The sequence below is a fragment of the Asterias amurensis genome, chromosome 22 (assembly GCF_032118995.1).
Source record: "Asterias amurensis chromosome 22, ASM3211899v1".
In the NCBI taxonomy this organism is placed as follows: Eukaryota; Metazoa; Echinodermata; class Asteroidea; order Forcipulatida; family Asteriidae; genus Asterias; species Asterias amurensis.
The window spans coordinates 5415649-5439529 of record NC_092669.1 but is presented as its reverse complement, the minus strand read 5'-3'; the positions used below and the strand labels follow the sequence as shown (position 1 = coordinate 5439529).

Sequence of the window (23881 nt, the reverse complement as noted above, 5' to 3'; positions counted from 1 at the left end):
CAAGCAAAAACAAATACAATATATTGAACAAGTACTAATTCATTAAAGATTCGGAATCAGGTTGCAGTGCAATCGATGAAAACAGCACAAATAACACCTTTAAATCTCTGGGAACCGAGTAATGAATGTTTGTTCCTTCCAAGTTCCAAAGCATTTTCCCCTTCGACTGAAACAAATCCCTTTATCCATATTTTGTAGTGTAACCACATAATTGGCCAAAACACTGAGGAAGGCCACTGTGGGAAAACTAAAGTACCTTTAGCTTTACAGTTGAGGAGTGTCTGTAAAACACTCGGAATCAAAACCACTAGGGGTACTAATAGACAATTCTCTCCTGACCAATTTTGGGCAAAGGCATCTACTCCAGAAGTGCCCGGGTTCCAAAATCTCGAAAAAAAACGTTGGAGTTTGGTATTATAATGACAGGCGAAACAATGTACGGAAAATGGACCCCACAGCTTTGTTAGAATATGAAAAATGGTGTTGATATCATCCAATCACCAGTGTCAACCAATCTACTTACGAAATCTGCTTGTTCGTTTTTATTCCTAGGGATCCATTCAACTTCAATTCTAATGTTGTGATGCATGCAAATCTGAAATATATCATTTGCGTTTCCTTGTAATTCTGTTTTCATACTGCCCACTTCAACAATCCTTGCCGCAGGTTGACTATCTGTATAAATCTTTAACTGGGACCCCGAAACAATAGGTAAGAAGGAAGAAATAGCGAAGAGAATGGTATTAAGTTCTCTCCATGTGGAACTTTTGGTTGCTTGTTCTACATAAGCCTAGAAATATTGCCACATACTGGACCAAGTGAAATAATTTGTCCAACAAAGGAATGTAGTTTTCGAACAGTTACGTTGTGCGTTTCTTGAATTTCACGAATTTTTTTTTTTTATTTTATCTATGCGCCTGTCAAGTACTCTAAGTGTTCCTTCTCTAGTGTCCCAACGCATACCTAACCATTCGATTGACTCTGAAGGCTCCCATAAACTCTTGGCAATGTTATAAATGAATCCCGCTCTTAACAAATCAAATCTCACATGTTTAGATATTTTCTTAGCTTCAGTTGCATCAATTTCAGTATTATTCGTTAACTTTGGAATGACAATAAAACCATCATCCAAGTATAGAGCAGTTAGAATACCAGAAGCTCTCCAATGTGTGACCAAAGGTTTCAGCACTTTTGTGAAAATTAGTGGAGCAGACGATAAAGCCAAAAGGAAGAACAGTGAATTCGAAATATCTTTGAACTCCATTAATTGTCCATGAAAACCCGAGATACTTCTGATAAGCCTTAGCTATGTCTATGTGATGATAACCTGAATTAAGGTCAAAAGTTATAAGCTGTGCGTTTTCAGAGAAAAACTGCAAGGCAACTTTCCAGTCATCGATTTTGAAATGATTCTTTTGTACAAACTTATTTATCCTGCTCAAGTCAAGTATTAATCGTTTCTTCCCTGAAGGTTGAAAAGCTACAGATAACGGACTAACTGTGTAAGATGAGTCTGGTTTCTCTGATATTCTGTTTGAAGTTAACAATTCAAGAATGGAATCAGTGACAAAGGAAATCTCGTTTAATGCTGAACTGTTGTTCCGATAAAACATTGGTGGTGGGAATTCTATAAAAGGAATTTTGTAACCTTCAGTAACTACCGACATGATCATTTTAGATGCACCTATACTTTGCCAAAATTGGGCACACTGCTTTAGTCTTCCCTTTACATTCGTTTTATCAGTCTTTAGCTCTTCGTTAATGTATTTATCGAAATCACATTGTACCTCTAACACATCCCCGAATTTCTGCTCTAGGTAAGTGACTTTAATCTGTCCCGCTCGATCCTGTGCTGATGGCTCCGTTGTTGATGGTTGCCGTATAGGGGACTGGGATGTTGGAATTTGAGAAGGTGCTGGCAATAAGAGCCGGGCTTGGTCGCTGATAAACTGGGACCTGCCAGGGTGAGGTTCTACTGAACTGGTTGTATCCAGCCGTCGAAATTGCTCTATCTCTTGGTTTGGCCTTGGAAGTGATGGCGACGGGGTAGAATGGGCACTCTCTTGCCCAATGCCCTGGCCTTCTACAACTGAAGCACATGTCAGCATGTGGCAAGCCTATAAGAGAAATATATCAATCAGAAGAGTTATAAGAGTATAAACGTTATCAAACGATATAGAAACGCCATGATTGTGAAAGATAACCATTGGCAATAGAAATTGTGTTAACCCCAAGTTAACACTCCCGTGTGCGGTGTTACGGCCTGAACTGATTGACCGAACCTATTGTCCACCTTAAAAAACGCGTATACGCTTCATTGATTTTAACTTTCCCGCAGGCAATAAACCACGTGACCCTGACGATTGGATTAGACGCGCTTTCAAGTCATCCCTCCAAATGAAACTATATTTTAATTGTGTTTGTTTGTTGGGATGTTTTGGGGTGTTTGTTAGTTTATGTGTGTGTGTTCATCATCCCCTTCACGGCCACAGATTTAAAATCTGCTGGAGTTCAGGGTTACTCCGTGCCCCCCCCCGCCCCACCCACCCACACACACCCTCAAGGAGGACCCTTGGTCACACGGATAAAAACTCTCAATTAGTGCAGGGTCGCACGTTTTTAGCGAAATGTTTTTTTGTTTTTTTTTTTTGGGGGGGGGGGGGTTGTTTTCGCATTTCGTGACTAATTGAACCACCTTGGATGTCTTCGTGACAAAATGAACGAACTGACTAATTAAACATGATTTGTGATATTTTCTTTCATCAGGGTGGTTTGTTTCAATCGTCGGAGTGTTTCATGTAACAGGTTAGGCTTGATGACAAGTCGTTAGGCGCTGCCTATTTGTTACAAACATACATTCGTCCGTTCATGCAACATCTGACATCACACGCGAGGCTCGTGAACGCCAGAGACCGGCATCAAAAACTGGCGTGTGTTTTAACCTTTGACCTCATACATGCACATAGAGATACGCAGTCAAATTATATTGCGGACGTGACAGCAGTAGGGCATAATGGATGCAAGTTATCCAATATCAGTGTATCCAATGGGATCGTTGGACCTGCCAGTAGGGACCTGTCTTTATCCTTGCAGAGGGAGGGGCCAGTCTACAACACTGACTCACACACGTACTGCTGGGATCGAGCGCGGTGAAGTCACGGTGACGGTATATATACCGTCACCGTGACTTCACAGCGCTTTAACATTACCGACTTGATTTAAAGACTATTGAGAATTACCCCCCCCCCCCCCCTGCATCACGATCGAACGGCTTAAAGACAGTGGACACTATTGGTAATTAAAATAACAAACCTGTGAAAATTTGAGCTCAATCCGTCGTCGAAGTTGCGAGATAATAATTAAAAAAAAAAACACCCTTGTCATGCGAATTAGTTTGCTTTCTGATGCTTGATTTCGCCGAGACCTCAATTCTAATATTGAGGTCTCGGAAATCAAACTCGTGGAACATTACTTCTTTCTTGAAAACTACGTCACTTCAGAGGGAGCTGTTTCTCACAATGTTTTATACTATCAACCTCTCCCCATAATCAAGACAGGTTTTATGATGATAATTATTTTGAGCATAAATTACCAATAGTGTCCACTGCCTTTAATAATACCTTTTTGCAAAAAAATACCCCTTGCGCAAGCGCTAACTGTTAAATAATAAAAGGTGACCACAAAATTGTTTTGAAAGTAACCAAGAAGCTGAGGTCAAGTTAAACGTTCGGGTTTTGTTTTCCCTTAAAGCCATTGGACACTTTCGGTCAACATATCAACAGCTCTCCATTGCTGGTTACCAAGCAAGTTTTGATGCCAACAACTATAAGTAATTAATATCAATAGTGTCTCTCGTGCATTTCATTATCTTTTTTATTGTATTCACTGTCAAATTGTAAATTTAAGACAGCAATTCAGTTTTTAACTGCCAGTGTCTTTTTTAAATATTGTTGAATAAATAAACCATTAATAATTTGAAGAGTTCTGTCATTTTCAACAATACTATTGTCCGTGTGGTAGATTCTGGGTGATAATTGCTCCGTGTGGTATAAACTGGCTGTTTTGTGCAATCATGCTCATGACTTATTGAGCTGAGGTAGTGTTGGAAAATTAATCGATGAGGCTGTAATTAGTTCCATGCATGGTCAAATAATTGCGAACTCGTGCAGAATACTTGGTTCAGTCTTCCCATATAGTCTATGATTGTCCAATATTATTATACATGACTTTCTGGTAATTAGGGATTATAGGAATTGATTGGCTTCAAACTTAGCTCACTAATCGAATCCAAGGCCATAAATCAAATCCATTATACAATTACCAATCATCTATAGAATTTGAACTATGGTAATTTCATTCTGAACGTACAGCAAAGATCATACTTTATCGGCTCAAGCATTTTTGTATAATATCACACTTTGGTGTAATAGTCCCAATCGAAATCCAATAGCTCAATTTCACAACACACTGGAATCATCTTAATAAGGCCATGCACATTTTTTGTAATACTGTCAAAGACCAGTATTCTCACTTGGTGTATCTTTGCCTATCTCAACATATGAATAAAATAAAATAACAAACCTGTGAAAAAAAATGAGCTCAATTATAGTCGTCGAAGTTGCGAGAGAATAAGTTGTGTGTTTCAGATGCCTTGAATTCGAAATTTCAGCTAAGGTCTCGAATTCTATTCAAATATTGTAGTGAGAATTACTTATTTCTCAAAAACTACGTTTTACTTCAGAGGGAGCCGTTTCTCCCAAACACTGTCAACAGCTCTCCATCGCTTGTCACCATCAAGTACGTTATATAGGTAAACAATTTGTTTTTAGCATTTACTAATAGTGTCGACCAGTGCCTTTAAGACGATTTGTCAATGGGTGCGTTCGTTTAGCTTCCCTGGGTCGACCCCGATGTGTGGTGGTTTTTTTTTCCCAGGACGAACGTGGGTAATTATCTGCACACATTCGTCCTGGGAAAAAAAACGCCACACACCGGGGTCGACCCAGGGAAGCTAAACGAAAGCACCCAATATTGCAATAGCGACTTGTGTTATGATATCACACTTTCCTTATACCCCATCACACCGAACTCGTTCCTACTATGGGTGCGTTCGATAAGCTTCCCCAGGTCGACCCCGCAGTGCTCACTCGGGTGAGCCCCTGACAAGTGCTAGTCGAAGGATAGACCTTTCTTTTGCAACGTCACAGCCCGAGCTTTTGCCAACCCAGATTGGACAACTATGGAAAGCCATAAGTGCAAATCAAGAAAAGATTGCTATTTTTTGTGATAATGTAACCAAATTTGTCGATTTTGTTTAAAACAAAACAACTAATTATGAGAGGTATTTTATTTAACTGAAAGTTAGCAGAAAATGTTGAATATTGTTTAAACATTTGTTTTTACGATTTAGTGTTTTACTAACATTCGGCCGACCATGCCAACCAAGGCAGTTTGTTGATCAACAAAAGAAAGGTCTATAACACTCGCCCTCTCGTGGTGACGGCATGCACCAAAGCTTTTCGAACGTATCGGGGCAGAACGAGCTCCACCCATCCCAGGGGCTGAGTTCGGGCGGTATGTTCTTGGATGTAAGCTTTATTTTACTTGGATGCTCGATAACAAGACGGATCGCTGTTCTTGTTTCATCAGCTCAAACGACGATGTGATAAAAGTGCCAGGTACTGGTCATGTGACAACGTGGTTCGTCAGTTATAATAGGATGTTTTTTAACAGTTGGAAACCCGCGGTAGAAAAGAGACCACACTTTCATTATTTTCTTTGGGATGACTATTAACTTTCAACTTGTCAACTAAACAATATGTTTGAGAGTCATTTTGCATCTACTTTACTTATTCTCTTGATTTTGTGCTGCCATTTCGTAAAAAGTGTTGTTCTCGAAACCCCCGATGAAAGGTGGTGTGTGATCTTGTTCCGAGTGAATCATTCTCGGGTCAGTTCTCATCGTTCGGGCGTGAGAGAACAGCCCACTCGGGCCTAGAACACACCGCCCGAACTCAGCCAATGAAGCTAAACGAACACACCCTATATTCGTTCTGGAAAAAAAATAGTCTGGTGCAAGACGGTGTTGTTCACATCACTCAACTATCGCGATCCCCCGCTACCCCCTTCTCGCCACGCACATTGCTGTCGTCTTGCAACAAGACTCAAATAACTCAGAAGGTAAAGTGAGAGCGAGTTCAGTTTGATCATGGAGGAAGGAACAGAAGGAGCTCGAACGACCCGCAAAACCGCAGAGTAACAAAAGAATACCCTGACAATGCCCCTGTCTGACCAGTGGAAAAAGATAGCATACCTCCAGCTGGACGGCCGATTAACAAGCAGGATTAGATCTCTTTGTACAGAACGTGCGGTACCGCCGCTCTGCACCGTTGCCTTCGTGTAAAGTTGAATCATTGGAGACAAGAATTGTGAATATACACGTTTTCATTTACCGTTTGTGGTGTTTCGCTGAAACATCATGGCATATTTTTACATTTTTGTGACTTTCCGGTCAATAGCGGTGGATCAAAATTTGGGTAAAGGCACACGAGGGTGGTTGGTATTCAATTTTGTGTTAATCGTTAAGGTGTACAGTAGCGTCCAAAATGTTATCGCGTCTCAAAAAAGTAGTTTTCCTCTGTTATATCCATACGACATACGACGCCATAGTTTGGCGAAGAACCAAGTGCGCACGCGCAAATTCACAAACGCCAGGTCGCCCATTGTTTGTGTAAGGTATGTGGGTGATTACGAGGTGTCGTTAAACGATGCGGTACCGCAGGTTCGACTTTTGAAGTCCATTCGTTCGAGCTCCTTCTCTTCCTTCCTCCATGGTTTGATGTAGACTTGACTCAAGTCCCAATTCCGTGCCTTCGCCAGAAAACTATTGTTTTGTGGTGCTCTACTGCATTCCCAACCTGTTCCGCATTCTCGGGACCACGGTATAGCTATAATACGTGTTGACTGCGGGCATGCTTAAGTATCTCGCACGAGAACGGGACTTGAATCAAGTCTAGGTTTGATGGGGCTATTAGCAAATCGCAGCTGAGATGTAAAAGAGAGAAAAACACCACTCTTTACATTTCGATTTGTATGGCTCTTTAAAAAGAGTGGTGGTTATTTCACTCTTTTAGAGAGGTTTCACTCCAGAGTAAAAAATCACTCAAAAAGAGCTGTCTATCATATGGCTCTTTAAAGAGTGCTTTTTCACTCTTTTGCATTTTTAGAGTGGTTATAATAGGTCGTCACTCCAACAACTTCCTGGTCAACAATGACCCGGATAATAAATGCCTCCCCGCTATCCCAGACTGGACTACTCCATTATGTACAAGGGGACAGGTCATAGAGCCGTTTTTTTACTGTGTATTTATGTTTATAATTATATTGTGTTGTTTGTTTTTTGTTGGTGGGGAGGGGGCTGAAAGATGCTGTTTTACTCCAAACCAGAACCCTGATTATATAAACAAGTTGTTCTTTGAGGATGGTATGACTGCTTGTGCTATGGTACGAAGGTTTATAGCCCCCAATGTCAAACAAATTGATGGGCTTACTTGAGACGTCGGTCGTGGAACCTTTGTATCATTCATTGTGGCCAATCTCGCACTTACAAGCTTATTATTACGTTACCAATGCTCTTATCCCCCCTCCCCACCCCCATTTTGATCTCGGGTTAGATTCAAGCCGGGAAAGAACCTTGATTGCACTTGTGACAAAACTCAGTGTTTCAGACCTTGCCTGTGGTATTAGGTTAAAGGAACACGTTGCCTTGGATCGGACGAGTTGGTCTATTAAAAGCGTTTGAAACCGTTTGTTATGAAATGCATATGGTTAGAAAGATGTTGTAAAAGTAGAATACAATGATCTACACAAATATGCCTCGAAATTGCGTGGTTTTCTTTTTACCCTGTCGACTAACACGGTCGGCCATTTATGGGAGTCAAAATTTTGACTCCCATAAATGGCCGACCGTAAAAGGCAAACCGTGCAATTTCGAGTGATACTTGTGTGGATCATTATATTCTACTTATAAAACATCTTTCTAACCATATGCATTTCATAACAAACGGTTTCAAACGTTTTTAATAGACCAACTCGTCCGATCCAAGGCAACGTGTTCCTTTAACATCGAGATGTACCAACCTCACAGTGCGTTATATTCATACCATGAAGTCTGCACTTTGTAAGAAGATGTAAGATTTACGGATTTGTGTTGAAAGTGCTTCGTGGTGACTCTAAAGTGCATGCATTATATTTTGCGTGTCTTTCAAGGATGCCGTCGATTTCACCAAACTCTTCCTAACTTAAAGGCAGTGGACACTATTGGTAATTGTCAAAGACTAGCCTCCGCAGTTGGTGTATCTCATCATATGCATAAAATAACAAACCTGTGAAAATTTGAGCTCAATCGGCCATCGAAGTTGCGATATATTAATGTAGAAAAAAAACATCCTTGTCACACGAAGTTGTGTGCGTTTAGATGGTTGATTTCGAGACCTCAAGTTCTAAATCTGAGGTCTCGAAATCAAATTCGTGGAAAATCACTTCTTTCTCGAAAACTATGGCACTTCAGAGGGGAGCCGTTTCTCACAATGTTTGTTACAATCATCTCTCCCCATAACTCGTCAGCAAGAAAGGTTTTATGCTAATAATTATTTTGAGTAATTACCAATAGTGTCCACTGCCTTTAAATGCCATCAAAAACCTCATCAAAACTAAGCCATGCAAAGCACAAGATATCAAGTTTACCGTTATTGGAAGAAAGGCAAACATTATGAACCATAACACATGAAGCACTGGCAATTGAAAGGTGAGTAACTCATGAGATTCTTCAAAAATAAAAATGCAAAAATTAATTTTCTTGTTGGAAATGGAAAGAAAGATGCAACCACAAAAATGTTCTTTTTAAAGGCACATGTACTGTAGTTTAGTCTATTTATTCCTGCAAGTTGCCTGTTAACATTGCAGTAGATTTCATGTTATAAGTTATATCTTGTCGCCCATAAGAAGGCAAACACAACATTGTTTAGGAGACGTTGGGTTCACAGGAAACAAAGAATGTTTTTTTTTATTATGCCTTATTTGTTTATGAAAAGAGTCAATTATTTCCAGTTTCTTTGTATACAATTATAACACCTTATAACCAACCTGCAACTATTTCAACAAATGTAGTGTTTACAGTTGGGCCAAGCCAAAAGATAATTAAGTGTAATGTAATACTGAAAACAAAAAATGTTAGGTAGACTGATAGGTAGGGATAGGAAACATGTTTTTTTGTTCAAAAGTCCGGCCGGACAAAAAGTCTTGTTTCTTGTAACACTAAAAGTAATAAATGTAGTTAAGTAGGCAACTTCTTTGTTTTCAAATTCTTGCCAGATAAATATTCATGTTAGTTTTCTCATTACACTAAAAACAAGTGGCTAGGTGGACAACAATTTTTTATTTTTTTTTTTTTTTCATTAAGGCAAAAAAAAAAAGTATTATTCGAACCACTTATTTCATACAGCTTTTAAATTCATACATACAGAATAGTTATCCGAGCAGACCAAATAGTTATTTGAACGAGATCAATATATTTTGTTACACGTCCATAAATTTACATACAATAACCTCTATTTCTCTGGATTAGAATGGCATGCCTTACTAGAAGTTCAAACCTCAGATTTCTAACTCTAACAATAGAACATAAAAACAAAATGGGTTCTGAAGTAAACTGCCGGTTGATTGAAAGATTAAAAAAAAAGTGATTTTATGACTGAGTTCAGTGGATTTTGAGATGGTACTTTGTTCTTTTAATATGCAAGTTGCATCTAAACGAGCAGCCGATTTCACAAAACTTTACGCCACTGCTTAAGTCCACTTGCGCAATGTGGGTAGTGATTTAGTAAATAATTCACAATTTTTTTTGATTATTTTTATTCCAGAAATTTGTGTAAAAACATTGTCTGTCCCAATTGCCCCTTATGGATCAAGTTGCGCCGTAAACGTTGCGCAAAGTGGACTTACGCAGTTGCGTAAAGTTTTGTGAAATTGGTTGCAGGCTAGAAGCCACTCTTGGTAAGGGGCTACAAGAAAACATTTCTGATGAATATAAGTTGGAGGAGCTGAAGGCAGGAATTGATAATCCTCTTCTAACAGTCCAGATTGTAGGATGGAGGGAAACATGCACCAAGCAAGGAGTTCTCAAGATATGTAGTACGAGAAATAAAACTGTTGGAGTGACTCTTTGTTCTACATTTTAGCAGAGTAAGAGCCAATGAGTGGAAACAAGCCTAAAGCCTGGGACTAAATTGCTTAAGAAAAAAACAATGTTTAACAAATTTCTGCTAAGCAAATATTAGCGGGCTTCCAGACACAAACTGTTTTGAGAAATGGCATTTTGGTTGATGACCGTATTCTGGCATCTGGTAAGCATAATTTTGTAAGTGCTTAGCTACTTTTTGTGCTTAAGCAGCTCTATGAAATTGGGCCCAAGTTGGGACACAGTGCTGGCTCATTTACCCTAAAAATCTAAGCAGTAAAGAAAATGTCTATATCCGTGTATTCATCACAACCAAAATGTGAAAATTTCATCAAATTTGGTGATTACAATCATAAGTGAAACCTCTGTGCATGTTTGCATCACAACCAAATTGTGAAAACAAATTCAAATTTGGTAATTGCAATCATAATATAGTGAAACCTCTATGCATGTTTGCATCGCTATCAAGCTTAAATCAATTGTAGCAATCGAAATAAACAATGGTGAATTTGCTTCTTCACATTATACAAAAATGTAAAATTTGCATATCTGAACAAAAACCAATGAATCAAAGTGACCACTAAGTGCACCCCCACCCCCATTTCTCAACAGGTTCATTCCATCCACTGCACTCAGTGACCACTATTCACTCATCAACGGCATCTTCCACCAATTGTTTTTTTTTAAACCCGAGTTTTGTTCCGGTAAAGGGCTAAACAAGTGGTCAACTTGATCCATCTACGTTTTTTTCTCCCCCACCACCCCAAGAAAAACCTGTCATTTATAAAACCAGGTTTCTTAATACTCCGCCTTGATTTCTACACCCTTGACGGCATCAGCGAACCCTACGCGGTTGTTCACTCGATCAAACTCGGAGTAGTATTTGCCGATGAAGATGTCGCCGAGGATCCAAAGAGGGCCCAGGGGTTTAGGGACGTCCATTCCGATGAAACCACTCAGGCAGAGTGTCTCTCCCATCGTGGTTTCCTAAAACGCAGAAAGATAACAAGATTATATATTTATCATCGATGTTACATATCATTTACATATCATTCATAAATACCTCAGACAGTTTCGCTATTCCTATTGGTGGAGAGCGCGTTTCGTGGGTGTGTATACAAACCTTTGTTTTTGACCAGTAAAAAGTGTCAAAAACATGGGCGTGACACGCGAGCTTGCACCTGTTCTTATAACACAGCTTCTTCATTCCTATTGGTCGAGAGCAACGGCTGAAACAGTTTTGCCACATCATGCGAGACGCGCACAGCATTCCCTTATAAGGAGTTGTTTACCCGATCGGGCCGAGGGCCTTACCATTTCATAGCTGGAGGGGTGTTGTGTTGAAAGCAATCATTGAACAATTTTAATTTATGCATTTATTTTACTTTTTGACCAAAAAGTGTTGATGTTAATGACCGAAAAGGTATTTATGAATGGGAATCAAAGTGTGTTGAATCGGTTTTCAACTAGTGGTGTAAACCCGCCGAGGCCTGGTTCTTGATAATTATCAAGAACCAGGCCTCGTTGGGATTAAACCACTAGTTGAAAACCTCTTCACCACACATTGATTCCCTTATTTACATATCTCCAGATTACGACCCCAGAAGGTCAAATCATGTCCTGGCCAAGGGGTCAAGCACATCGCACTCAAGTAATGGTAGCCTTTTGTCAAGGCCTTCCTAGATTGAACAGCTTTGTAGAGCCGCAATCCCCACTGACTGGAAGGGGGGAGCAAGCACGCGAGTTGAATGGCGAAGCAACGAGAACCTTTAACAACTTGTTTGCGGTTTGGAGTATGAACCATGCATTATCCATAATTTGTATGCCAAGTGCTAAACGATTAACCAATCAACTCGACCATTTGTTACAAAAGAGTTGAGTTCACGAGAAATACCAATAAACCAATTCTGACAACATGGGAGTGAGTTTAGGGTGAAATAAGTTTAGAAATAACGTTTGGAAATAATATAAGAGAATGAAGGATCAATATCTTGGACATAATCTGGAAAAAAAAGTTTCCGTGAATGCAATAGACCAGAATTCATCATACCAAAGCATGATTTACAAACTAATCCAAGATGGATGATCGTTGTTTCCACAGGCAATACGCTGACTCAATTCGCTCCTGACTGGTTTGGCTTTCATCAGGTATAATTTAAAAAAAACATACCAGACCGAAATCAAGTTGTTAAAGGTTCTTGTTGCTGCGCCACTCCGTGCTTAGTCAACATATCAGGTCAAAAGGAAACTTGACGAGGTAATACTTTAATAAATCCGGGTCTGGGTATCCCTCTTTGTTATAGTTACCTTCAAGACGTAGTCCTCTGGTGTCAGGACAAAGTCTTTACCATTGAGGGTGAAGACAATGTTGGGCATGGTTGGGATCTTATCACAGCTTACAAGATACTGCAAGAGAAAAGAAAAATGAAGACGACTTGATGTAAAATGACAAGGAAAATTTACTAAAAGGCACTGGACACCAGTGCTGGTATTTAGTAGTAGTTGAGCGGGAGGTTGTCTACAGTCGATGCCAGTACTTGTAAATCCAATGAACATGCTCAAATAATTTTCGTCTCCCCAGATGAAATTTATTTTTGTGAAATTGTTTTACTCATTTCTCAGAAACTACCGCTCCTCAGCAAGTAATATTTTAGGAGAAACTTTCTGCCATCATTATCTACAAACCGTGTTAGTTTAATGTAAATCTGTGGGCATCTGTGTGGTACAAAAAGTACCCAAACCCTTTAAACACACAGTAAGTTGGACTGTACTAAATCTTGTTTGTCTTTGCTGCCCTCTTGTGTCCAATTAACTCCAATGAACTTACTTCTCCTTTGACGAGAGGTGCAGCTCCAATCAAAGTTTGAATCTTTTCCACTTCGGCTGTTGGTCCGGCCAAGAGAGAGGTGCCAGTGTCGCAGATTGCCTCGCAACCACCATTGCAGAACTTGCCAAGAGGAGTTTTTCCCTCTCCGACAGCCACCCTAAATTGACAACAAGATAATTTGATAGAGGCTGAAAAACTTTGAGATTTACATCTGGATATAAATGGACAGGAGGGTGGAGGAGGTAAGAGTAGGGGTGGAGGGGTTTGGTTGAAGGGTAGGAGACAGCCACCCTGAATTGACAACAAGGTAATTTGATAGAGGCTGAAAAACTTTGAGATTTACGTCTGGATAAAAATGGTGGGTGGAGGAGGTACATGTAAGGGTAGGGGTTGAGGGGTTCGGTTGAGGGTAGGAGATGGGGAAAGGGTGGATGGTTAAGGGTAGGGGTAGGGGTCGGAGGGTAGGGATTGGAGGATTGGGCTGAGCGTATGGTGGTTAGGGGTAGAGGGCTAGGTGTCGAGGGGTTGGGTTGAGGGAAGGAGGTGGGTTAAGGGGTGGGCAGTAAGGGTAGGGGTTGGGTTGGGTCAAGGGGAGGAGATGGTTTTGATGTGGTGAAGGTGAAGGTAGGGGAAGGGGTTGATGGTAGGAAATTGTGAAAGGAATGGAGGGTAGGTGTTGGAGGGTAGGGGTAGGAGAGATTGGATTGGAGAGGGTTTGGGTTGAAGGGGAGGGTTTGGGTTGAAGGGGAGGGGTTGGATGGTAGGGGAGGGGTTGGATGGTAGGGGTTGGAGAGGGTTTTGGTTGGAGGTTAGGAATTAGGGTAGGGTAGGATTTGGAGGGTAGGAGTTAAAGGGTTTGGTTGGAGGGGCTGGAAAAAAAAACAGATATATGCCACAAATACATGTAGTTTTGTTGTACTTTCCAATGTGGAAGAGTCTCCTTACAGTGCGCCCTCTATATTTTGTCCTTGGGAGGACACTTTTTCAAGTTATCGGACATCATTACACAGCTATAGAACATCACTGCTCATTAAATTATCCAATGATATCATTGTATTTGATGAAACCAATGGGCATATCCCGTGCCTGTTTTTATCCTTGCGAATACAGACAGTGGACCATTCTGGCCTTCTCTTAGAGTGGGCCCCTGTCTTTATAGGCAAGGATAAAGGCGGGTACCCGAGACTCAGATCCAGTGATTCCATTGGATACAATGATATTATTGGATAAACGTGTGGTAACATGAGCTTAAAGGAACACGTTGCCTTGGATCGGACGAGTTGGTCTATAAAAAGCGTTTGTAACCCTTTTTTATAAAATGCATATGGTTGGAAAGATATTTTAAAAGTAGAATACAATGATCCACACGAGTTTGCCTCGAAATTGCATGGTTTTCCTTTTACTGTGCGAACTAACACAGTCGGCCATTTATGGGAGTCAAAAATTTGACTCCCATAATTGGCCGACCGTGTTACTCGACGAGGTAAAAGGAAAACCGTGCAATTCTGAGGCATGTTTGTGTGGATCATTGTATTCTACTTTTACAACACCTTTCTACCCATATGCATTTTATAAAAAACGGTTACAAACGCTTTTCAAAGACCAACTCGACTGATCCAAGGCAACGTGTTCCTTTAACATAGAGGCCCAAACAGTATTGGACTGCGTGCCTCTATGTGGAATGAATGTAGGTCAAAGGTGAAAGTACACGCCAGGAAGTGTGATGTCAGATGTTCAGGCTAGCCTTCTCTAATCTCCTGGGTGGCCTATAGAGGGCGCACTTTACTGTAAATAGTTCATTATTCATGTCGTCTCTGCTTACCCATCCATGTTGAATTGCCAGTAGCCCTTCTTTGAGACGGGTACGTAGGAGAAGTTACCAGTGTAGTATTTAGGATCTGAAGAACCCAAGATGAGCTCTCCGCCAACTTTAGCTCCTTCTTTCCTAAAAAAATTTAAATCAATCAAATATACAAACATTATGGACTCTAAAATATTATGGAATCCAAAATATTATGACTCCTACTTGAGTGCATGACATATATGACACAATGCTACAAACTGCAAACCAAACAGTACACCTCTATCACATCCGCCATGCCTCAAACAGGCTTACTGGTACAGAAACATTGGGATACATCTTACATAGGTTGAAAGGGGTGGCTGGGGACACCTGGACACTGATCTTCTAAGCTACGCTCTCAGCCAAATTTAGCTGCATGCGCACAGACTTCATCATGATGATGATGAACTGTAGCATCATTTTGAGCAAGTTCCTCAATGCATAACAAAAATACTCAATTTAAGTATGATTTTGATAGAAAATTTACTTCAGTTAAAATCTATCCACCCAAAATGTCTCAAAAATAAATTGCTTAAAAAGGCTATGTTGGTTTAACAAAGACAAATTTGCTTTTCTCAATCCATTGTCCATTGGTAAATGATTACCTGCAAAGGAAGAAGATGGTTCTTGTGATTGATTTAGCTTAGTAGCCCATATTTTTTGCCTGGACTGCTGAGATGGGTTAGGGAATGAATAAAATCTGTTTGTTTTTATCAACGTAAAAATGTTTGTTTTTGTCACTGAACTAATGCAGGGCCCAAATGAAAACTAGTCATTTTTTACTGATTTGGCTCACCCTGGGTAAATACAATACATGAAAGGGAATAAATAAATAAATGAATAATAGCCTAGTCAGGGTTAATAATTGAAAGGGCTTTAAAAAGCGTTCGGGTGACCAATTTACCTGTTAAGATAGAAAGAGAACACGTTCTTATCAAGAGCATGTTGGGCCATCAGCGTGTCGAACACGGGAACCACTCGGTCTACAGAGATCTCAGGATATCCCATCCCGAGAATGCCGTCAAACTTAGCCACAATAAAGGTGATTCCGGGCTCCTTCAAGGCGGCACCGAAGGTTTGGTTGTAGGCAATCTCACTCCCAAGCTGTTCCAAGAAACAAAAAAATCCAAACAATTGTTAAAATTATGAGCTTTAATAAAGGGGTATCAGTTTGGTAATCGACCAATCGTTGATTCATAAAGATTTTATTGCAAACGAGGTTCAAAACAACCGATCCTCAAATCTTGCATCCATGAAAGCGGTAGTTGATGAAAAAAGTATAATTCCGGCAGAAATTAAGGGATAAAATTGTGCCAAAACGTTATATTGCGCATTTTTTTTTTTTTTTTTTTTTTTTTATGTTTTGAAAAATGGGTGCGTCAATATATGTGGGCTAGTGAAAAACCTTCATGCGATCCAGAATGTTGTTGACTTGCCCAGCCAGCGATTGGAGAAAGGAAACCCCAGCCAACCATTTACATTGACAGTCTAAACCCTAAAACAGTGCCTTTTTACACCTGGGTGAGGAGAAGCATTCAGTGGCTTTCCCATAGACACTGTCCTTGTCAAACCACAACCTTATCAATGTTCAGAATGCATGAGATTTCTAACCATACAGATTTCTAACCATTCATATTCATATACTATGTAGACAATCTCTACACTCAAACAGTGCCCTTCAACAACTGGCTGAAGAGAAGCATTTATGGTTAAGTGTCCTCTCTATTAGATTTACCACAACATTATCATTGTTCAGAATACATGAGATTTCTAACCATACAGATTTCTAACCATTCATATTCATGTACATGTAGACAATCTCTACACTCAAACAGTGCCCTTCAACAACTGGGTGAAGAGAAGCATTTATGGTTAAGTGTCCTCTCTATTAGATTTACCACAACATTATCATTGTTCAGAATACATGAGATTTCTAACCATACAGATTTCTAACCATTCATATTCATGTACATGTAGACAATCTCTACACTCAAACAGTGCCCTTCAACAACTGGGTGAAGAGAAGCATTTATGGTTAAGTGTCCTTTCTATTAGACTTACCGCAACATTATCAATGTCCAGAATACCTGAGCAGGCTCCTGTACCGTACTGGATAGAAAATGCCGTTCCATTCTTCTGGAAGGTGGAGGACGCCTTCTCATCATACTTATTATGAGTTTCTAGAAATAAAAATGGAAAAACATAAGAATCATAAAAGACGTAAACTACCAAAGCTCTTGGTTTTTCAATCATCATCATCATCATCATCATCCTTGGACGGAATAGTAGAAGCAGCTTTGATGAAATAGTGCCAGGTTGCTTTATCCCTCATGAGTTGTTGGGTCTCGTTTGGACTGAGATTAGTGTCTCTGGTGATGGTGTCTGGGTAGCTCATTTTCCTCCTGCCGCGATTTGGATGTCTGCCTGGAGGATTCCAGAAGATCAGTTGCAGTATGGGTTGATCAGCTGTACACAAACAGTGACCAGCAAACTGTAGACGGCTCTGCATTACGGTCTTGGATAGTGGCGGTAGATTGCCATATACCTCCCTGTTTGTAATATGGTCACGCCAATGGATGTTTAGAAATCTACACTACCATGACTACAGTTGAGTGTAGCAACCATTAATGCGATCATTAGTTATTCAATGGTAGATTGGTAACAACTCATTTTCATGTTTATCTATGCATATAATTACATTAATTAAAGTGAGCCATGACTTATACCCGGTTCACACTCCCTGTGAAAACGAAGCAAATTTTGACATCACAGCAAATTAAACACATTTCAATTGTTGTGAATTACAAATGTACTTGTTGCAAATTTGTTCAACATCAGGAAGTACGAACCGGGCTCAAGTGTTACTCCCGTTCACTTATACATGTTATAGGGTTTTAACACTTACTGCATGCGATGTCAAACAGACTGCAGTCTGCGCTTGGAACCCATAGGTTTGAGCTTCCAGTGTCAAAAATCACGTTGAACTTCTGAGGTGGTGTTCCGATGGTAATACCTCCATAATACTGGGCCTAAAAAAACAAAAAAAAGCTAAATATTAACAACCTTTTCTGTAAAAATCTGAAGAAAAACAAAAAGTTAAAGATTGTTAATCAGATAGCATACTTCCTCAAGGATCAATCCTTGGATCAATTCTTGAAGCACAATCATAAGCCACCACTAGGCCTAACAAAAATATATTTGTTTCCCGAACCCAACTGACTGTTAAAAACCATGCAAACCAAGAAATTGTGTATAAACAATTTGAAAATGTGATGAAAAAAATATCTCTTTACGAACGGCGTGTTTCACTTTTCCATCAGAATTCAAGACTTCAAAAAAAGGAATATTTGATCACAATGTGTAGGCTCAATTCATTGCCAGTTGACATCCAGAGCAGACGCCATACAAAAAAAAAATTAATTGGCTGTTTGTTTATGTCTAATTTGGTTTTGTGATTTTGTAGTGCCTTTTCTGTAATTTTGTATACCTGCTCCCTTGTGTAAAATGTGTATGTTTCAACTTTAATGGCTTTTCCTCAAATATAGCAATAACAACTGTGTCTTTCTCTGTAAATGTTACAGAGAAAAGGGATACAGTCAATAAGGCCATACAACTTATTGCAAGGCCCCATACACAAACATTTGGGAAACTTCGCCCGACCTAAACCATTATAGCTCCATAATTAATCATGGATAGTTTTGTTGATCCGGGCTCGCCCTTGGTGGACTTCAAAAACAAAAATATTATTTAGTGCCCACCACTAAAATTGGTCTTTAACCCTTCTCTTGACCACCAAAATATGTTTACAAAGAAGTCCAAAACAACGTTATCTTATTTACATGGCCTTAGCCCTTATCTCCAGTTACAAAAAGCTCTTTTAGTTTCAGTGAGTCGGTCACATTGTTTTACACTTACATCCATGTAGTCAATAATGCGGACTGTTCCATTGCTGGGGGTGAGGTACTTTGTGTAATGTTTCGCAGTCAGCCCCTGTTCGGATAATGTGTGTCTCACTCTGTTTGTCTTGTACAAGGGAATCCTGAAAAGCAAAAAAAAAAAAAACAGAGTTTGGTTTTCATTTCGATCATATGAACAGTAACTTTTATTTTGTAAACTTCCTTGTCTCGATTAAGGGTTTGAGTTTAAAGTACAAAACACAAACGCCAGATCTACAATTAACTTACACAGTTTAAAGATAATGATGGAATTGGTGAGAAAGGTTCCCTTAAAATATCACTTGCTGGCCTGTGCTGTTGTTTTTGAGAAATGAGTATTCAATTTTACGAACATAGTTTTTCTTTCAGTGCAGGAAAAAAGTTATGGTAGCATGTACAACAGTACGTGACTACTACTGAAAACATTTCTCTATAATTATGACTTTCAATATTTTACGTTTTACGTTTTACTTCCTTGTCTCGGTTAAAGACAGTGGACACTATTGGTAATTGTCAAAGACTAGTCTTCACAGTTGGTGTATCTCAACATATGCATAAAATAACAAACCTGTGAAAATTTGAGCTCAATCAATCGTCGAAGTTGCGAGATAATAAAGAACGAAAAAAACACCCTTGTCACACAAAGTTGTGTGCTTTCTGATGCTTGATTTCGAGACCTCAAATTCTTAACTTGAGGTCTCTAAATCAAATTTGTGGAAAGTTACTTCTTTCTCAAAAACTACATCACTTCAGAGGGAGCTGTTTCTCACAATGTTTTATACTATCATCCTCTCTCCATTACTCGTAATCATGAAAACTTTTATGATGATAATTATTTTGAGTAATTACCAATAGTGTCCACTGTCCACTGCCTTTAAGTGGGGTAATAATTTGATCTTTAGGCTACTTGATACTTGTCTTCCTAAGTGTAAGCAAAACTTGCTGTCCTGGATATGAAGTGCAAGTATTTTCACAAAAAGGTGATCAACAAATTTGAAAAAAAAAAATAACAAATGAGAGAGTAGCCTTAGGGTGTGTTTTGTTAAAGAATCGGCCCAGGATAGAATACAACGGAAGTAGCAAATACAGCAGATTTTCAGGACCATCCTCAAGGTCAATGAGAGCTCAATGAACACATACTGAGTACTGACATCCCTAGAGCCTAATTTTGGCAAAAATAAAAATTAAAAATAAAAAATTATAAAAAAGAGAGAATTGTGTAATTAATTGTAAACAAAAGTAAAAGAACCAGAATCGTTATTGTTGTGAAAGATGTCGATCTGTTTTATTTTTTATGTATGAGCAGGGCCCAATTTCATAGAGCTGCTTAAGCAAAACATGTTGCTTAAGCAAACAAATCTTTGCTTTGTAAAATCAGATTACCGGCTGAGACTCCACTCAATTGTTTTGCTAAAGTAAACAACAGCTTAATACTAGTCACAAGCAATGTACATGTACATGGCATAAATTTTTGGCCAGACTTAACATGTGTAAAATAAGCAAGCTATTTTCGTGCTTTTAAAAGCAAATTTTTTGCTTAAAGGAACACGTTGTCTTGGATCGGTCGAGTTGGTCTTTGGAAAGCGTTTGTAACCGTTTGTTATAAAATGCATATGGCTGGAAAGATGTTGTAAAAGTAGAATACAATGATGCACACAAACATGCCTCGAAATTGCGTGGTTTTCCCTTTACCTTGTCGACTAACACGTCGGCCATTTATGGGGGTCAAATTTGTGTTAGTTCGCACAGTAGAAGAAAAACCACGCAATTTCGAGGCAAACTTGTGTGGATCATTGTATTCTACTTTTAAAACATCTTTCCAACCATATGCATTATATAAACAACGGTGACAAACGCTTTTGTTTTGACCAACTCGTCCGATCCAAGGCAACGTGTTCCTTTAAGCAGCTCTATGAAATTGGGCCCAGGTAAAGGGATAGCCAAACCAACAGGGTTCATTCTCATAGTTCTAGGTAGTAGGACTCTTAAGAGCATCCGTGGTATTGGTAGGAGGAGAGAACCCCAGTCTGTGACAGTCTGTGCTGTGTCTTAGCTAGACTCTGTCTAAACTAATTGTTTTCTATTTGTAATTATTATATAACAGATGGCCCTTAGAAGGTAAGTATGGTACTATTGTCAAAATGTCAAACATACAGGCCTACATCCTAAGCAATCTCTTAGTCTTAGTCTTAGAAACAATAAAACAATAACAAATTAGACATAACAACATCATAGTTTTTAGGCTACCATCTCCCCACACACTGAGTACACCGGCCAGGCCTAGCCCTGGTAGGACGTCAGGTAGTGCCACTGCACTGACGTCCTGGGCGTATAAAGGTTCTTTGGGAACACAAATTTGACTACAATTTTCTTAATTTTTTATCTGATTTGAGAAGCTGAAATTCCGTTTATATATTCATAGTGTCCCTCACTATATTCTCAACGAGTTCACAGCTAACAAATATATCCATGGAAGAAATTATGTCGAAGTTCTGCACTGGCGATGTGATCAATCATCGTGTACCAATTTAGTGTGAGCCCAAGTGCACATGGCTTTGAGTACAGTGCATTATCTTGCCGCTATTCGCTGTCAACTGGGTAGGGGCCGTTAACTCCCCTTTAACTCCTCCAATACATTTTAAAATCCAGGAGGCATAAAACTGTAAAATATTCCAGCTCAAATAGAATTTTTATAAGTTTCAGGTTGAATTTCCGTTACAAAACCAAGTTTTTTTTCTTGTGAAAAAAAATATATTTCTAAGCAGCAAAGCCGTCTGTGGCCATCTTGCCTTTTTACAGTGCTTCTGGTACATGTGCGGACAACAGAGGGAGCTTTCCTGCGCGCGTATATTTTTTTCTTGGGCCGGTTAGCATGCGCCATTTAATTATGGTAAAAAGTGGCCTCATTTGTCCTGGGAAAAAAATACCCTTCCAGCACATGGAGTCTGTGTACAAGACGTCAATGCTCGGTAAAAAATAGTTCTGCGCATTGTCACTGTGTAAATTGCTCGCTGACTTTTATCCATCTGCTTAGTGTTTGGTTTATGCCAATAGAAGGCCGCCAGTGATCAGTGCAAGAGAGTTTCACAAAATATTAACACCAAAGGAGAAAATTCAACAATTTGAAATAATGCGAGCCTGGAGTTCGAACTACAATCCTACATACAAGGAACATGTGAGCAAAAGTTCAGACTCCCGAGTTAGGTAGAAATATTTGTAACAGATTTGTGAAAAAATTTCACAATGTACGGGACCTTTAATATACCCTGGACTCCGTCGCGTTGCCTGCAACGGAGGAGTCCAACCTGGGCTACGACCAGGCCCAGAATGCTAGCATGGGATGCACTGCACTGAAAACAAATCTCACCTTGTTGCGTTAGCGACTACCGCTGCCAGAAAAACTACCAAGGCGATCGCAGTCTTCATCTTGAAATCACGGTTTTTAAAACCACGAGAACGGAAAAAGAACTTGTTGCTCACTTGACTGTTTCGCAAGGAAAGACACAAAGGCAGAAACACAACTACTTGACTTTGCACTGTCACGGGGTCCAACTCAAAACAAAAGAATGTTGTTTTTGCAGCATGCCAAAGTCCCAACTCACTGTCATGTGATTTTGATCATCTGATACTTCGCTGGTTCCCGAAACAAAAAGCTGTTTGTTGAGTGCATTACATCGTATTGCACTGGCTGTCTGCGTTGAAAGTAGACTTGATTCAGTCGATTAAGTTTATTGTTTGTATGATAATATCCGCCCCCTAGCGGTAGGAACTGTACATAATTATTTTTCCGTTGTAGTAGTGCGTTCAGCTGCTGCTTCCCCGTGTCTCCATTATTCTCCCTCGGGTGAGCCCCTGACAAGAGCTAATCGAACGATCACTCACCCTCTCGTGGTGACGTCATGCACCTTGGGCCAGCCCCAAGTGACCCACAAGCAGGGGGACTCGGGGATGACCCGGGTGAGCCCCTGGAATGACGTCGTCAAAGCAATTCAAACGTACCGACGGGCAGACCGGAGTCGACCCGGGAAGCTAATCGAATGCACCTATTATCTCTAGTGACTATGCTACCTGTTCTTCACTGGGACCGATCTTTTTTTTTTTTTTGATAAAGCTTAGATCAAAAGATATGAATCAGCCAAATACGAAAATGCTGTGCTTCTGTGATTGGTTTCTTTAATATCTCTTCTTCTTCTTATTAGGCATTGTGATTAGCACAGATTAACTACAATGAAAATAGAAACAAAAATATATGTCACAAGAAATACTCAGTGATTGTACCAATTAATTGGACCCAACCAGAATTACCCCAATAATTATGCAAATAAAGGACTGAATAAAGCAATGTTTACATTGACCCATGTGCCTGAAGGGAATCTATTATACAAACTTTGACCTATAAACCCTGGGCTATAATTACCACATAAACACAATTAGCAACTGACTGAATCATAGACTATTATGCGTTAACCTGTGTTATATCAACCAACGACAATATGCGTGTATGAATAACAATCCCCAATTACATGTGCGACCAAATTAAACGCAATGACAAAATACAACTATTTTAGGCTTAAAATCAGTACATAAATATAACACAATCAAACAATCAGCTTTATAATTTTAGTGGCAAGAAAAACAATGCACAAACTATGGTGGCCCTGAAGGGACATCGCATATCGCAAACGTGTGCGCATACGTATGCAATGTCGTAAAACAATTCGCAAATATGTGCGCACACGAATGCAATGTCGTGAAACAATTCGCGAATATGTGCGCACACGTATGCAATGTCGTGAAACAATTCGCAAATATGTGCGCACACGTATGCAATGTCGTGAAACAATTCGCGAATATGTGCGCACACGTCTGCGAATATTATTTGCGATGTCGTGAATTTTATTGCATACCATGTTGCATACCTTTGAATAAAATGTCTAATGATCTGGGGGGGGTTTCTTTCCAACAGTGAGATAAGCGGTAGTCATTGAAGCAGTAGTCTTTGTTGTGAGGCAAGCGAGGCGTGTGGTCGTCCTTGGCCT

General features: G+C 39.7%; 1 protein-coding gene and 1 pseudogene across 1 annotated transcript; both read right to left on the bottom strand.

Moving 5' to 3' along the window:
- Positions 1-56: 56 nt before the first annotated feature.
- Positions 57-7586, bottom strand: LOC139954056 (uncharacterized; annotated as a pseudogene).
- A 1328-nt stretch (positions 7587-8914) lies between these two features.
- Positions 8915-22455, bottom strand: LOC139953684 (cathepsin D-like). The gene is made up of 9 exons (XM_071953194.1): positions 22210-22455; positions 18823-18946; positions 17813-17936; positions 16969-17087; positions 15812-16011; positions 14887-15009; positions 13065-13221; positions 12545-12643; positions 8915-11224 (listed from the first exon to the last, which is right to left on the bottom strand). The coding sequence occupies exons 1-9, from the start codon at positions 22266-22268 to the stop codon at positions 11036-11038; spliced, it is 1194 nt and encodes a 397-aa protein (XP_071809295.1). The 5' UTR covers positions 22269-22455; the 3' UTR covers positions 8915-11035.
- Between the last annotated feature and the right edge of the window lie 1426 nt (positions 22456-23881).

Coding starts and splice junctions, on each gene's coding strand:
- LOC139953684 (XM_071953194.1), bottom strand. CDS start 22,268: ATGAAGACTGCGATCGCCTTGGTAGTTTTTCTGGCAGCGGTAGTCGCT. Junction 12,644..13,064: donor CACCTCTCGTCAAAGGAGAA/GTAAGTTCATTG, acceptor TTTCTCTTGCAG/TATCTTGTAAGCTGTGATAA. Junction 11,225..12,544: donor CAGAGGACTACGTCTTGAAG/GTAACTATAACA, acceptor TCTGCGTTTTAG/GAAACCACGATGGGAGAGAC.